The sequence below is a fragment of the Xenopus laevis genome, chromosome 9_10S (assembly GCF_017654675.1).
Source record: "Xenopus laevis strain J_2021 chromosome 9_10S, Xenopus_laevis_v10.1, whole genome shotgun sequence".
NCBI classification, from domain to species: domain Eukaryota; kingdom Metazoa; phylum Chordata; class Amphibia; order Anura; family Pipidae; genus Xenopus; species Xenopus laevis.
Genome location: NC_054388.1, coordinates 57,456,479 through 57,474,107, shown reverse-complemented (window position 1 = coordinate 57,474,107; position 17,629 = coordinate 57,456,479). Strand labels below are relative to the sequence as shown.

Here is a 17,629-nt window from a genome sequence, read left to right as displayed (position 1 = left end):
TTTTGTTTTCTTCTGTAGTGCTGGAAAACCCATCAATGTTATTGTTAGAATTTCACAATTTATTTTATTTTGATGGAAAAAATGCTATTTTTTTTCACAAATAATTCACCATTATGCAAAATTTTCTTTGGTTTCACAAATCTTGGGGGTAAATAGGCCAGGTTTGCTCATTGCTAATGGTGAACATCATTATTCCAAAACAGATGATCAGCATAAAAATACATAAGAAATCCCAATTTCTGTTGTCAAAATGGACCCCTTTCAATCATCAATAATGTTTTTCCCTATCAATGTCCATAAATGCTCCAAAAGAAAAAAAATTCTAGCAAAAAATATTGGAATTTAAAATGAAAAAAACAATTCTGATGTTGTGTTAATTATTATTGTTAAATAATATGCTTTCTCTGTCCAATGTGAAATGTGGATGTCTTAGGTGTCATATTGAGATGCAATTAATGAGATCCATTTATTTTTGCTGCTTTGATTTTGGGACTCCCGATTAACTGTTCTCTTATGTATGTAAAGTAACTAATGTACTTACATTTATTGGCAATAAGCCCTGACTGCTTTGATTAAGTGTACCTATATATGGAAGAAGTCCATTTTCTCCAGATTTTCACAGCTAATTGGATCAAGCCCATTATTTGAATGCTAACATTTGCATTTCCCAAAGAAAACACAGATCAAATAGTGTTTTAAAGACCTCAAATTTTCCAGCTCTATTTTTCTTTATTCTGAATGTTTCTCAAGAAGCACATAAGGCCATTAGAAAGCTAATATGCTTCACCTTGAGGTACAATAGTTCTGTTAAATAATGCTGTAGTACTGCTGTATGCTTATGTTAATGATATCATTTCTCTTTCTTGTTCCGAATATTCACCGAAAACTTTCAACTTCCCAAACCACACTGTGTATCAATGTCATCTACGTCTTGGTTGTGTTTACTACTATTTATTTTCACTCTGAAATAAGTATCAATCTTATGTATATTTCCCAATAACGAGATGTTTACATTTGGCCACAAACTTTACCGGTTATTTTTACATGGCATTTCATCGCTTATAATATAATCATCTATTTAGCTGAATTGCTACTCTCGGTACCCTGAGTTACTTACAACCATCTCACAGTTTTAATTATTTAGAATGATATTAGAAAATGAGCTACCATTATTATATTCAGAATAGTTTGAAGGAAACACTCCAAAAGGATTAAGATGTGATGGACCTGTGAATTCTGACAAACAGCTGTACATCATTTAACATTGCCCATCTACTGCTGGTGAAGTAGAGTGTAGGGTGACTTAATGTCATAAAGATATGTAGATGTTGTAACATGCTTGGCTACTGTTAGTTTCAGCATCTGATTCAATGTTAAAAATTAAATAGTTTCCTGAAAATGAAGGTAGGGCCTATCCAGGGCTAGTTACAGTATTTGATGGGGATGAACCAAATCCAGGATTCAGTTAGGTATTCGGCCAGGTTTTTTGCTTTTTCAGCAGGATTTCGCCAAATCCTTGTGCCTGTTGGATCTGAATCTGATGATTAATTAAAATCACATGAATTTTTTTTTTTTTATATACAGGGTTCTCTTTTTCCTTCTGGTCCCTAATTTGCAAGTGCAAATTAGGATTTGGTTTGGTATTCGGCCAAAATTTTCACAAATGATTCTGGGGTTCAGCCAAATCACAAAATGGAGAAGCTTACAGACTAGTAGGAGAAACCCTGTGAGTGCTTTAAACACCAGAGCATGAAGAAAAGAGGGAAGGCTGCAGGAACATTAGAGTGTGGTGTACTAACTTGAGTCCTATTTGTTTGAAGTAGCAAAAAACGCATTATAAATTAAATTCACTTCAAAAGTTCCTTAATTATACAACATAAATTAATCTCAATTACCACATAATGCAGGTTTTAGAAATAAAGGGCTTACTAACACACTAATAAATGACCACATTGCATTGGCAAGATTGAGTACGATTACAAGTTGCTTGATCATTTAACCTCTAGCTGTGATCCAGCCCATTAGTGAATTTCTGAGCTCCTGCCTTAGTTCCTGAATCCCAGCCTAGTTCCTCTTCTCATTGCTTCTCAGTACTGACCTCTGACCTGATATTTGATTTGCTGCCTGCCCTGAACTTTGGTATGTGTCATGGACTTTTCTCCTGCCATTTACTGTAAGTGGTTATTACACATTACTGCTTCAGAAAACAGTATAGGGAACCATCTGCTGGAGTTATCCAGTGTATGACTCAAGCCAATGTATCCTGACATCCCTAGATATAAAGGTAATGTACTAAAAAGCAAAAGGTTATCTCAGGTCTACTAACCAATAGCACCAATCAGATATATAGTTTTTTTTAGAAAGCTGAATGGGCAATGAGTTTAGACAAGTAGCAAAGTTGCACCTTTTATTATATTACCCCTAGTTACAGTATCAAAGATGGCCTTTTCCTTGTTTAGTACCTCTTAGTACAGGCACAGATCTCACATACAATAAAGAATATAAAATGTAAATGTTAACAAATAAAAGAAAAATGCCCAGTCCACAAAGATACTATATCCTACTATTTTCAGTATCATTGTCTAAAAAGTATGAACTATTTTGTTTTCTAAAATTCCCACAGCAAGTCACAACAACAAGAACAATGCACATCAACAATAAAGCAAGCCGAAATGGTCGGTGGTCAAAGGGCTTGACTCTAGAGAGCTAAGAGGCCAGATTTTGCAGAAAACTGCAGTGTATGTTTTTCTTGTTCCCATAAACCAATTACTTCTCTATATAAAGTCTGTATGATATTAGTTTTATCAGTGCAGGCAATCTGATAGAGGAATCCATGAATAATAACAAAGAGTATTGATAATACTGGAGTCATTTAAATTGTTTTAGACCATCTGCCAGCAGAGTAGTAAAGAGACATATTTTGTCAAAACAAAGGATATGTAAACAATCTAAAACCCTAGATTACTGTTGAATGTTACTGTCATTGCCTTTTCAAGCAACTTTGTTATAACAGTGTAATCCTGAGCTTTGACAAAATGTGACATCATTCTTTTCGCCGTTTATTAATGTTTTAATTTTTTTTCCTGTAGGTTAATTTAGATTCAGGAATGTGAGAAAACAGTATAAGGACAAGCTGGCCCATTCCCTTAAAACGCAAGTTTTGGCTTGGCATAACTCACAGTCCTCACATTTCAGTCACAATCTTTCTGTAAAGCGATCCCTCGAAACCATTCTGTTCAGTCATCAAGGGATTACACTGAAAGATAAGCTATCGCTCGTTGAACACTTAGAAAGATACGGGCGCAGAGTTATAAGATAAACACCACTAAAAATAATTCAGCCGTGTCACCCATTATGGACAGGTTTCACTTATAAATAAATAATAACTTAGGCCTCACTTCCACACCAACATAAAAAAGCAGTTATGCTGTAAAAATACAGTTCTGGAGAAATGTATTTTTTAAGACTGCTATGCCAAGCTTAATCTCTGTGATGCAGTTTTAAAAATCAGTCTCAGTTAGATTATATCAAGACTGACATTGTGTAACATGATGAGGCATTTATAAACATTTTCTACTGAGCTGTTTGTTGCATTGGATGTTAGACTTGGGGCATAATAGGTGAAAAGTGTTTGCAATTAATTTGAAAAATGCCAATATGTAATGAAACTTTGGAAAACTGTGCTTAGTGTATAACTATAGGGGTCATTAACAAATGCACTCACAAGTGCAACTGCTATAGAATGGATGAAATGTAGAATGCACATTGATGCCATTCATTAAATCATTTGCATCAAAACATGCTCCTGCACTTTTACATGGTTGCCTATGAGTACTGTACATTCTGTCTGTTCTGCACCTATAAAGGAAGGATAACAGTTATATATGTATATATAGTCTTATGTTGAAGACATTTTTCATAAAAGTAAAATGTCATCATTTATTAATGTATTCATGTGATAATTAATTATGACAGTATTTTAAGAAACATTTTTGTAAATCCTATCTACTTGATCCTATCTACAGTCATGGGATTTTAGTCAATCACACCCACAAAAAGGTAAAATAATTAAACTGGGGTTTTCCAAATTAGGATATTTTCTAGCAATTGGATTTCCATACCTTAAATCTGCTTAAAAACACTGAAACATTAAATTAACCCAATAGGTTGTGCCACAGATATGCCCTGTATTTGTTACCTGCCTTGAGCTCCAACTTGCATCAATGAACAAGTAAGCAATTGCACTGGAATTATGGGAAAGAAAAGTGAATAGGGTGTAAAACACATGAGGATTTGTAACCTTGTACCTTGTCAATAAAGCTAAACAAGCCATATATTTTTCAGGTTTTTTTTCACAAAGATAGTATCATGATAAGTAATAATTAATGTACAAGTATGGGATCTCTTATTTTCAAACCTGTTATCTAGATGCTGCTTAGGGGTATCGAGTCCATTTTAAAGGAGAAGGAAAGTCGTTAACCACTTGGGGGAGCCAAATGTTAGGTACCCGCAAGTAAATGTATTTATCAGCAGAAAACTGCACTGGCCCGGGGGTTAGTCCAGCAAACACCACAAAGCGATCCTCTTCCGGCTTCTTCTTTTTTCAAATATCCCAGGGCAGACGCATGCGCATGCGCAATAGAACTAAAGTTTTTCGTTAAATTTTGGCTTTTCACTCTAATGCACATTCGCGACTGTGAGAAGAAAGAAGACGCCAGAAGAGAAGCTTCTATATAATATCTGTGGTGCTCACTGGAATAACCCCGGGCTGGTGCCGTTTACTGCTGATAGGAGCATCGACCCGGGGTTTTCAGTAAATACATTCAATCGGGGATGCCTAACATTTGGCACCCCCAAGTGGTTAATGACTTTCCTTCTCCTTTAAGCAACTAATTCTAATTTTGTACATTCATTTCCTTTCTTCTCTGTAATAATTAGACGTAGTACTTCCTGGAAACTAAGGTACCGTTAAGATGTAATTGTTTCTGCTTGAAATTGCTGAAATTTGATTTATTGTTGTTGGTTTATTTTAGCCTGCTTCATTGTAGCACATACAATAATCTACATATGCAATATTGCATTAATTTTGCATTATTATGCTATAACTCATGTATGATAAATGTAACTTCTAACCATAGTATATTTTAACTCTAGACTTTCCTTTCCCTTTAATTCTGCATCTTGTTGTTCCCAGGTCCTCCGCAGTTAGTTTTGGCTGCTTTGTTACATTAATGTTTAAGGTTAATGGCAATATCACTGTCCATATAAATATTTCAGCCTCTTCTGTGGCTGCTAACTTTCTTTTTGTTTGTTTTATCCATGTTTCATGACCTATACTATTAAAATGAAAGTCTCATGGGATCCCAAACTCACATAATGAACTGATGAGAATCTCTTCTCAAACATAACATCAGTAACTCCACATTTTTCATATATTGTATAAAATTGGCTTTACTCTGTGCCATGAGTTGTATTCTGAAGGATTGCTCCATAATGGGAGAGAATGAACACTATGCAGTTATCACTGCTTGCAGATTATCTAATTTATGTGCCTCAATGATATTGTTTTAACGCAAGTATTATACTAATGTTTTTTCTCAGTATGGCATGGGAATAAGAACACACATTAAGGCATATTTATAAAGCTGTGTAAAAAATGAGGTTGAAATAGGCAAATATTGCCACACTAATGCCATTTTGCAGTATGTGTACAGCAGAATTCACATATATTCATATGTGTGTAATGATTTTTTGTGTATGTGTCTCTATAATGATTGTTTTTTCATTCATCATTTTGATGGTTTATCACCTTTGGCTTGGAGCTGCTATGTCACACAATGTGCTTAATACAAGGAGATACAGTACTTATGCTTCCATAATATTAAGGATACATTTTAGAAATTTACCCTTCCTATAGATACTTATTGTCCTACTTTAGGTCACTATTCCCCTTAAGAAATTAGTTCCTCCTTGAATTGCTTACAATGGGCTATACTACAAGATGATAACATAATATTATGGGATTTATGGGTATGGCTTCATAGAATTCAAAATTGTGTTGTTTTTTTTTAAATTTGAGTCATACAGTAGTTTTGAGTTTTTATCACAATAATTTCTGAATTGGAGTTTTTCAAAACTAATTTTTTAGAATTTGTTAGAAAACTGAAACTAAAAATGAAAACATTTAGGAAGTGCAGTTAAAATTCAAATAAAATACAAAGGGAACCCTTGCTGCTGCTGCTGCAGCTAGCCAGCCAGAGCCGGATATGTGGAGTGTGAAAGTGCAGCGTATGAGTTAAGGAACTGCAGTAAAAACTGTGTTGGTGCTCATCTTGGACAAAAGATGAACTTCAGAATAAAAAAAAGAGGTTGTGCTGTGTCCATTTCAGCTGCTGGATGCCTGTTGTAACCCTTGTGTGTTCTTGGTGTGAGGACAGTTGTTTCTCGCAAGCCTGCCACGTGGGAGCTACTGACTATATGAATAAAGGAGAGGTAAATTGGAGCAGGTAACGCTACCTGGGGAGTAAAGATTTCTGGGGAAAAGGAACATTTTCCTTTATACTTAACTGTGTTGTCCACCCTGAGGTATAGACTGTGCTAGGCAGGCACACATTTACCAATGCTGTTATTTTATATAACGTTAAATTGGTTTACTGCAAACTGTGTGTTTTATTTTCCTAGTGTGCTCTCCAGTGCTTATTATGTGGAGGCAGTGCACTGTAAATCCCAGTCCCCAGTATCTTTCATATGCAAAGATAATTCAAGGCCCTGGATTGCAAAGGGTTTTCTTTGGCATAAAACCCTGCATGATTAGTAAATCCACCAGTGTTTCCTTTATACACCATTTATCATACCACCATTATTAAGGAGTTGAAAAGAGATGAAAAGTTGCAAGTTATTACTGGTACAAAACGGACTTCCAATGTTGAGGTCAGTTTTACAGTTAAACAGGGGAAACTGGTTTTATATGATTATATCTCTAAACTTTGTTCCTTCATCTTTCTACAAATAGCATACTGTAGCTGACACATAACATTATAACAACGTAGTTAAGGTAATACTTTTAATAATTTGTTTTTTTTTTCAGGTCACTGTAATCTAACCAAAGATAACTAATTGTTCAAAGTAAACATTCCACTGTAACCACAAAAGGAATCCATTACACAAACATATAATTCACAGTCATTTTCGTGGGCTGTAAACAGATTGGAATGAACATAAATGGAATAAAAATCAAAGTGAGCATTTAAAAATGAAAAAGTGTTTGCTACAAAAGGTCAGTCCCTTTGCTTGGCAAACTATGTAGAAAACCCTGGGAAAACAACTGATCACACAAGCAGCAAGGGGTTTTAAAGCCAACAACCTCACTGTTTTTTAAACAGACATCGGAACCTATAACTGGAGCCTGTCAAACAAACGACAGAAAGAAGGGGAAAAAATGTAACAGCTGTTACGATGCGCAGTTTAGAGATAAAGACACAAAAGTGAAGGACCTTCTAAGAAAATGACCGCAGGCCTTTCTTGTTCTAAGACATACTTACTGATTCCAGAGTGGCCTTTAGGCACAAACTTAATTCTGATTTTTCTGTTTATTGTGAAAAGCATTTTTTATTTCAGAATTTAGTTGACAATATTTTTAAAGCAGGCATGGTACCACTAATAGTAAATCATTTTTGTTATATCCCCTCCCCCAGATTCAAAGAATGTGTTTATAACTTAGTTTATCATTTATTCTTTTCTAATACTATGTGCTCACATACTTCCTTGCCACCTCCCAGAATGCTGTACTGAGAACCCCGTATAACTGATTATGACTAGCAAAACAAGGTCAGCAATTGCAATCCAAGGACATCATTTAATAATAGGAACAGCACTCTGAGGGTTTTAAGATTAGAAACCCACCCACCTTTAAGGTAATCTGTTTAAAAACAAGCATATGATTGATTTGCTGTTAGTTACTGGACTAAGACAGTATTGTATAAAATGATGCCATTTGAGTCTAGATCCTCCATTCTATGCAAAGTATAAGGGACATCTGGGCTCATTTATACAGTACAAAGTTTAAAGTGAGAAACTTGGATAAAAATTCGAATGCTTTTAATCACAATGCAGTATTTTTCCTAGTGCAATCACTATAGACCATTTTCTTCAACTTGAATGTGATCACCAATGTAAACAAAAAATAACATCCATTTGGGCAAATCATATGGCAGCACATAATTTTTCAAAATAGTTGTGGTATAGTAGCTGGGAAGATTCTAAAGAAAGGTAAATGAGCTGTATAAATCCAACTAGTGTAGGTGTGGAAATTGACGACGCATCATCTGAGGGTAAAGATAAGCGGAATGAGTGAGCTCTTTGTCCAGAAAGTAGGGGCTAATTAGTGTTTGAAAGAGTTTAAGAGACAAGCTAAAATACATTTTGCCCCAATAGGGAAGGCGCTACCCAAGAGCAGCATTCTTGAATATGAACAGGCTGCTCTAGTAGCAATTTTGCAAACATTTCTTGATAAATATTTTGCTATTATATTGTATGTATGTGTTTCTTGTTTCAAGGGACTAGCTTGAAATAACTGAGTTTTTTTAATTGTTGTTTACTCATTTAGGAATCATCAGTCTATTTGGGTATTTTTTATGGGGAAACCCATTAATCATAATTCTGATTTGTGTGGTTTGAGCTGTTTGAAACAATGAAAACAATTTGTTTTCACTAAATCCATGAATCTCAAGTAATTTATTAAATGATCCTAATAAAAAATGTGAAAAGAATCTAAATATGAGTAGAAAAAAAACCAAATCTTTGTGTGATTACAAGTGTCAAATAACCTGAAAACCTCTAAAATCACAAAAGCAAAGATTTGAAAAAGGAAGGCTCCCATAGACTTCAACATAACCTTGGCAACTTTTAGATGGTGAAGTTTTGTATTCGTGTTTATCATAGTCTTTATGTTTGATAAATAACAATTTTTCATGGTTTAAAGTAAATAGTATAATCCACGTTTTTATTGATAAAAAGGGGCTGGCGTCCCTGCTTGCCCCCTAGACCACCAGATATTTCCTTTACAAGGGCCTTGTATCATAGGACTGGCAGTAAGGACAGGACTGGCTGGAACCCACTGATGTTGGGCTATCCACCTCAAGTTAAACCAAGAAAAAAATAAACTGACTTTTGGGGGGCACTGAAAAATATCAGTGCAAATCAGTGCTGAAAAGACTGAAAGAAAATGTAAAAGAAATTAAGCTTCAACTATAGTCTGGTAAAATCTATATTCACAATACTAAATCTTACCAATAATATATTTGTATACTCTTTACCTCTCTCACCAGAGGCCTTTGGACATTAGAATGTCCTGGCCGTCGTTTGACCACTGACGAAGGATTTTCATTCTTCTGAACTCTAACCTTTCTTGCGTTAGACTGTTCTGTCACCTTAACATACTTTCTCTTTATGCAAGCTTCAGCATTAGATGTCATCAGAAGCTTGTATGAATATTAAAGTCAAACTTCATAAGATTAATTTCAGCTCAGCTAGCTTGTGCCAAATGTAAGTAGCAGAGACTAAAGTAAACAGAGTAATAAAAAGAAAAAATTCAGAGCAGTTCTATTCTAGATTTGGCTACTTTTGACTACACCACATACAGTTGTACAGTTTATTGCAATTTTAGTTCCCTTTCTCTGCTATTATGAACTCTTGTTGGAAAATTATTTAACCCCATGTACTGTAGATGGAGTAAAGTACTGTAATTAGCTTGAAAGGATGGGCTTGTGATACACTAATCCCAAATACACTATGTCCCGAGGTGGTAGGTTTTTATTTATGAACTCCTGGGAAAATTAAATGATTATTTCTGCTTCCCTGATATTTAAAAACATCCTTCTGTAGTTCCTTCAGCTAACAAGAGACATGAGAACCCTTTATATAAATATTTTGAGAGCATTATTCTGTGTTGTGTTTCAATCTGAAGACAGATATATTGGATGCTAGGTTTTATTAGAGAGTATTTCTGAAACAACAGGAAAGAGCTTTTATCAATTCCGGTTAATATAATCAACTTAACAGTTATTATACTTCTTAAAGCTGAGCACTGCCTTACTCTTGGCCACTCCAGGATAATCTTTAGGGGGAGCATTTCCTTTCTACCCCCGATTATTGGGGGCTTTGCCATAGGGTAATTTTACGGCTTTTTGAAAACCTATTCCTTACTATTATAAGGACATGGAGAAACTTAGTTTCTAGGCCTGCACTGGTTAATGTGCATTAGTCATCTATCCTGGCTAACAGTCTTTTTAGACACTACTAGCTTGGAGAAACTCTATGTTATACCATTACTAGAACATACCAAAAGGTAACGCTTGTAGGTATGCTTCTTTCACCGTACCCGCCACAAATGGATTGTATACAACTCTGAATTTTAAAGCACAAAAGGTTCAGTAAACCAGACTTGCTCATTTTGACTCATGCATATTATCTTACTTCTCTACGCCATTACTATATAAAGTGAATAAGGTGCACCTTTCAATTAGATAAATCAAAAGGGAGGGGAGGAAAATGTTGTTGCAGAGAAGACCAAGCTATACATACAAATGACACCCTCACAAGCCATAAAAATTGATAATTGATCCCAAAGTCCACATAAAGATATTAGAACTACACACAGATCTCATTAAATATAGTCTTTAGTGTAAAAAGGGGTGAGCTGTGATTAAGTCAACTCATAATGAATTGCAGTGTTCTCTGGAGTAATGTAAAGTTACAGACTTTGCTAAACGTCTAATCACCTCTTACCAAACAGATAGCATTTACTGGTCACCTTTTTATACATAAACATCTTATTGGTTGCTATGGACAAATTGTGTGCATTGTATTACATACAGGAAATAGGCGTATTATTTAGCCCTTGCTTTTTAAACCAATTTATAAGATAATATACCCAGATCAAACATTTGGAAACTTGCTTTACAGAGCTGTTTTGGCCAATATGGTGCATGGCCAGGTGACTGTATGGGGTCCCATGGCTACTTATGGCAACTAATGTGCATGGACTGATGCAACAGGGGTGGTATATTGGTGGGGTTTGGACACAGTTTTGATATATAGAGTGAATGGCCTGGTGGGTGACTCCTTATGACCATGACCACTTGTGGCCACTCTGATTGTTTTTATTTTTTAACTACAAACAGCAAAAATATTACATATTTACAAAAAAGACAGATTCATATGTTGAACATATGTTTAAACATGAAGTTGGATTGCCTAGAGAATAGGTTATAATATAATATCTTTTCTCAACAGCCTCAATACATTGTTTTACAAAGTTTTGCACCATTGTATTTTTCCTTTTGCAGAGGGTTTCCAGTTGACAGCCAAACACTTGATCTTAAAAAATGAACACAAACAGAAGAGTGAAAAAAATATATGATATACCTGCAACAAATAAAAAAGCATTCTAAATAATTAAATAACTTTTCTGAATATATTAAGGTTGATGATAATACACTTACCCGTTACCGGGGTAGGAAGCCTATGCATTTATAAAGACATATAATACATATATTTTAGTGGTGTGTGAAAATTTTGGCATTAAAAAGCTATATAAATCAAAGATTTTACATACTTTTTTTACATCACTTTTTATGCCATCTTTTTTTGCCTCTTGCATTCAACCAGTTGAATGGAATGGGTTATACCAGATTGATGTGTGATGACGTAAGTAATGCTGTTAGTGTGGTGTTAAACAAATTGCACTCTTTATAAATACTCCCATAAACTCTCTCTAATGAATTATTTCCATGACTATAATGTCTCCATTATGCAAAGTTTTATAATACGTCATTCATTTGACACCACTTTTTCCTTTTTTTGATGTAAATCATGTTAAACAGCTTTATAAAAATACCCCTTAATGTTTTCTTAACAATGAACAACCAAAGTGTCTTCTAAAGAAACACACACATTGTTAAATGTATTGGTTAAACAGCTGTGTAAGGATTTATGGGCAACTGTTTAGCATGACATAGTGCATGCCCTAAAGTAGGATATAAAATGTAAAACACATTAGTTAAGCAGAGCAATCCAATCATTTATGTGCAGCTGACTTTAACCTAATATACTATGGTGGGAATAATTTTAAATATTTTGTCGCTAAAAAAAGGCGGTGTAATTGCCAGCTTTTATTACATACACTGCGCATGTTCGCAAAAGCCAATTGTTCACAAACATAGCGAGGACGTTGTTGAGGTCTGTAATCAATCAAAATCAGTCCATTTTGCCAAAAGCCCTCTTGAGGCTGTTATAAAATGTTTGCACTAAAACAAAATAAACACATCATTTCTTATTTTAATGTATTAGGGTAGGTTCCTATAGAGTTTTGCCTTCTCAGGATAGCTTCCATCTTTTGAGGTTCATAGAACTTTGTTACAACTGTTACAGCTGCAACCATTGGGGTTTTTGATACAGGAGAAAACCTTGCAACTGATAACAAAAGTACAGGACGTTTAGTAGTAGTTTTTTTAAAAAAATGGGTGCTGTTAATTCATTAATGCATAATTAATTATTATTTATTAATTAATCCATATAATAGTTTGGTTTTTGGAAAATTGTGTTTTAACATATAAAAAAGGTTACTGTTAGGTTTTATGAATGAAAGAAATTAAATTACTGTAGACAAGGAACAGTTTTGCTTTATTGTAGAGGTTTAGGATGCACAGTCAAGAATCAGTTAAACTTATAACATTATAACATATATAATATATAACTCATATAATAATAATATCTTAAATATATAGATATAACAGGTTAACATTTAATAGGTTTTATTAGTATTATAGACTCTCCCTCATAATTATATTTTTCAGTATCCAAAGGCACTTTCCTACAAAATTCACTTTGGAATGTTACCCTAATTAAGACCAGAAACAACTTTGGATCCCACATGCAGTGATTTAGGAGTTGATTTGCATGATGAATAGCTCTTGCATCAATAGAAATTAGGACGTACTGTAGGAAGTTAAGGAGCATTAAGGTCCCTCAAGGATCTGCAGTGGGTCTAGAATGGACCAAGTCCATAGATTTGGAGCAGCAGTAAAATCTTAAAATTTGAATTTCTGCCCCAGGACTGTGGGTTGAGCTGTCAAAATTGGAACTGTCCCACAAAAAATGGGAATCTTGGGGCTTCTTTTGGTTAGCAGTTTACAAAAGTATTTTAAAAAACTTTAAAACTACTCCAAATTAAACTAGAACCTTAACAATCACATTTTTTGACATGAGTTAATTGTTTTCCTACCTGTGCCACACAGCTTTATTTAATTCCACTTTTTCGTATAGTAATTATTCATAAACACCTCTTGCCTTGCATGTCTAGACATGGAAATGCATGCTAATTAAAACCAATATAAATCTCAGACACATCAGTCGCTCTTTCCTTTAGTGTTTTTTAAATTAATATTTTTCAATAACTCTGATGTAGGTGAGAAACATGCATATTCTGTTTTGTTTCTATTTTAAAATGCAAGCCTTCCAAAAAAAGCAAGACATGTCATTCTTGTATGTCTCCACGTGTTAATTGTGTAAACATGTTTTAATAATAATTTACGGTTTATCATGATTTTTTCTAGTTGTATAGCTCATGTTGCTCATCTCGAAATACATCAATAGATCAGGTGAGATCTCACCACTTTCACATGAGCATGTCTATTTTATCACTATGTTTTGACAAATCATGGCAAAAATACTCTACAAAGTTAATAAGTGTTAGTTTCTAAATATAAGTCAAGGAATTTCTAGCAGTCAGAAATAAATGGAGTAAATAAATAAAAATATTTTACATTTATTATTATTATAAAAATGTACGTGTTGCTATTCAAATATTGCATACAGATAGAACGGCAACTGCAATTTTTTTCCCATTCAGTCTTTGTCAGGAGAAAAAAGATTGATTGATTTTGGTTTTCCAGTGGGACTGATTTACTAATTAACTAGGAAAATAGGGCCAAGGGCAGTAGCCAATGGGAGCCAGCTATTACCTTTGAAAAGTCAATATAGCTGATTAATAAATATAATTAGTGATGGACGAATTAGCCAAATGCATTAAAGTCTATGAGAGTCAAATTTTTTTGATGCGTGACAATTTTTTTCACCCATGGGGCAAATTTACTTACCTCCGAAGTTGCGCCAGCATTGTCTTCGCCGCACTTCGCCAGGAGTAGATTCGCCAGGGCTGCGCAAATTCACGAAGATCCGTAGTTGCGCACAAGTTACCGATCGTTTGCGAAGTTGTGCTAGTGATGTTACGATCATCGGTTCAAAGTTGAGCTAGCTAAGGCTAATTTGCATACAGCGCAAAATAGAAGTTTGAATGGACATGTATACTGCAGCAAATAAATAACACTACACAAGCTCAGGGAAAGTTAATACAATTAAAACAGAGGTGTTTTAATGCCCTACACATAGGGGGGAACGAGGGTACCCTAAAAAAATAATTTCGATCTTTTTCAACTTATCACCCTATAAAAAGTAAAAAACGCCAGCGTTTTTCGGGACTTAGAAAAATGTTCTTTTTCACAAACTCCGCTACGCTATTGCACTTTGCCTGGTCTGTCCTGGCTCAGTAAATTCTGGGAAAGAGGTAACGTTCAGAAAAAAAAAACATAGTAAATTTGCGTAGTTTCGCCCCTTCGCCAGAGTGCAATTTCGCCTGGTGTTAGGCTGCGAAGTTGCGCTAGTCTATCTACTTCGCCAGCGAATTTTCGCCAAGGACACTTTTAGTAAATTGGTGAAGTGGCAAAATGACATAATGCTAGTGAATTTTTGCTAGCGTTAGCCACTTCGCCGGTTAGTGAATTTTCCCCATGGAGTCTCTGGGCTAACCAGGTGAATAATTTTGCTCATCATTCAAAATAATCGTAGAGTAAAAATAATCTGTGATTGATTTTTATCAGTTACTATAATGAAGCAAAGTAGCTGAGTGTTAGTAAGTTTTTTTAATTAAGTCCACTAAAATGTATGCTTTGTATATGAGAGCCCATGCAGATGGGCCTTAGACCTACCAATGTCTCAAGCACCTGTCATTAAGTACCTTCAATGTACCCATATGTATAGATGGGACCTTCTCTTCTTGTATTGGTGTGTGTCAGAAGGAAAAAAACTTTTTTTTTGGCTACTTCGACCATCGAATTGGCTACTTCGAACTAAAAATCGTTCGACTATTCGACCATTCGATAGGCAAAGTACTGTCTCTTTAAAAAAAAACTTTGACCACCTACTTCGCCACCTAAAACCTACCGAGCACCAATGTTAGCCTATAGGGAAGGATTTAATCGTTCGATCGAAGGATTAAATCCTTCAATTCCGATATTCGAAGTCGAAGGATTTAACTTCGATGGTCGAATATCGAGGGTTAATTAACCCTCGATATTCGACCCATAGTAAATGTGCCCCCTAGTGTTCAGAACCAACTGTAAGTGGACATTTATTAAATGTTGAAATCACTTGTTTTCCTGATTCATGAAAATAACTGCAAAATAATAGTTATTAAAGTATATTTCTAATGTATTTATTTGATTTATTTTTAGATTTAGCTAATTTAAAAAATCTTGAGCATTTGAATGTTTAAATTTCATATTCATAAAAAAAATTTGCTTCTTATTTTCTGTAAATAGGGGCCTCATGTTTTTGAGACTGCCCGTTCCTATTATAGGTGACAATGGCTCTCCTTAATTTTGGAAATGGAGTCTCTGAAAATCCATCAAAAACTTGTCAACTGCATTAACCTAACTGAAAAGCATACAAAAAAAAACCTGTCTATAAATATCACTTTAAATGGTCTGCATGGAAAATTTGAAATCAGTAAAGTTTTTGGTTAGACACGTTAATTTTTTTTAAATAATTTTTTCTTTTCCCTTCACTTATTCTATTTTTTTTATATTGGTGCTTCCTTAAAATGGAGTATGTTTGTACTGGTAAACTTTAATAACCTGATACCAGCCACTCTGACTTTCTAATTGTATTTTTCTTAAACCATTCTTCTAAGCAATAATAGAACTGACACAACCAAAAATCAATGGGACTGTTCCCATTGACTTTTATGCAACCTTGACAGGTTTGAGATGCCGTGTTATTATATTCTGGCTTTTTAGCCCTCGGGGTTTAATAAATTTAGAAAAATTTGTGATTTTTTTAAAAGTCCGATTTTATAAAAAAAAAAATCACAAATTTTTCGGATTTCTGGGAATTTCGGGTATTCTGAGCTTAATAAATAACCCCCTTAGTGTTGGTTATGAGAGAGTGGTTTTAAATTGACCTTTGTTATATTGTAACAAAAACAGACTTTGCCATTCTCTAAAATCTTATAGCAACAAATCTGAATTTTGTTTTTATTATTTCAAAATTAAAAGTATAATGTACAAAGTTGGTTCTAGTAACCTATAGCAACTATAGGCAACTATTACTTTTTAATTAATCAGTTGATGGATACTGGATTATCCTGCAACAAGTTAGCACTAGTAATTTAAAATATACACCTAGCACAGGCACTTTTTTCTAACATAAATTCATTAGAATATTACATTCATTTATTGATCAATCGATTGGTTCATTGCACACTAGGTAAAACTTTACACAATTAATTAATAATAAATATCATTAGAGAGTGTGGGGGTTTACTATCTTTCTTCTTTTTTCAAATAACCTATAGCAAACCCATTGACTTGGTAGATATGGGATGCCAGATATGGGACAATTTCTACATACAGATGCAGCCACTTTGGTTTGTCTGTTTGACACAGAATAACTAAACACAGATATCCCATTTATCTCATTTAACACAGAAAACTGTGTCACAACATCCCATCTAATTAAAGCATTCACCATTGTGAACAATGGTGCTTTGGTATGCTAATGAAAAGGTTAAATGCATTAAATGAGTTAAGATGACTTTAGATAACCCAGTTTCTTCAATTAACCCTGAGTCATGACGCATTTAACTCACAAATCCAAGTGGCTTCATCTGTATATGCGCTGTTTATTAGTTGCTAAGGATAAAAGATTTAGGACATAAACTGAGAATTATTTTTTTTTGTCTCTATTATTTGTACTGCCTGGGTAATAGATAGAGTTACAATCTTGTACAATACAATGTTAATTTTAAAGCTCCCTGTGGAATTTTCTCAGTAAATCATATACATATAAACTTCCGAAAGCCATTGTTCATCATTAAAACATACTGAGATCGTAAGGAAATGTAATTCATTATGTTAAAAAAAAAATTCCCATACAAAACTGTTGGTTCACATGCACATGTACAAAAAGGCCTGCATATTATGCCCATATTCAGCTCCGATCCTTCATTCTTTCAGCTGTTATCAATTTAAAGCCAATAAAACTCCCACACTGAGTCCATTTGAACAGTCAATTTTAATATCTCAGGGCATCTGTAGTTATTCTGAATTGGCTGAAAAACCAGAACTAACAAGTTAAGCTCCGACCATAAGTCTACTTCAGGCTGGTAAACCATACATCAAATGAAAGACAGATAGTCAATAGAGGACTAAGAAAAACACAATTATTTTTAACATGGACAATGTATTTATTTATTGCTCAACTGAATTTTTACATGAAATCTATCCTGCCTCAT

General features: G+C 34.3%; 1 protein-coding gene across 1 annotated transcript in view; it reads right to left on the bottom strand.

Annotated features, from left to right (window-relative positions):
- The window catches only part of LOC108702260 (rho GTPase-activating protein 15-like), a 297,375-nt gene that overhangs the window by 141,876 nt on the left and 137,870 nt on the right, over nucleotides 1–17,629 (bottom strand). The window contains exons 5-6 of the mRNA XM_041578094.1: nucleotides 12,178–12,286; nucleotides 11,280–11,376 (exon numbers count right to left, since the gene is read on the bottom strand). Coding sequence (XP_041434028.1) covers nucleotides 11,280–11,376; nucleotides 12,178–12,286 — 206 coding nt within the window. The remainder of the gene's footprint in view (nucleotides 1–11,279; nucleotides 11,377–12,177; nucleotides 12,287–17,629) is intronic.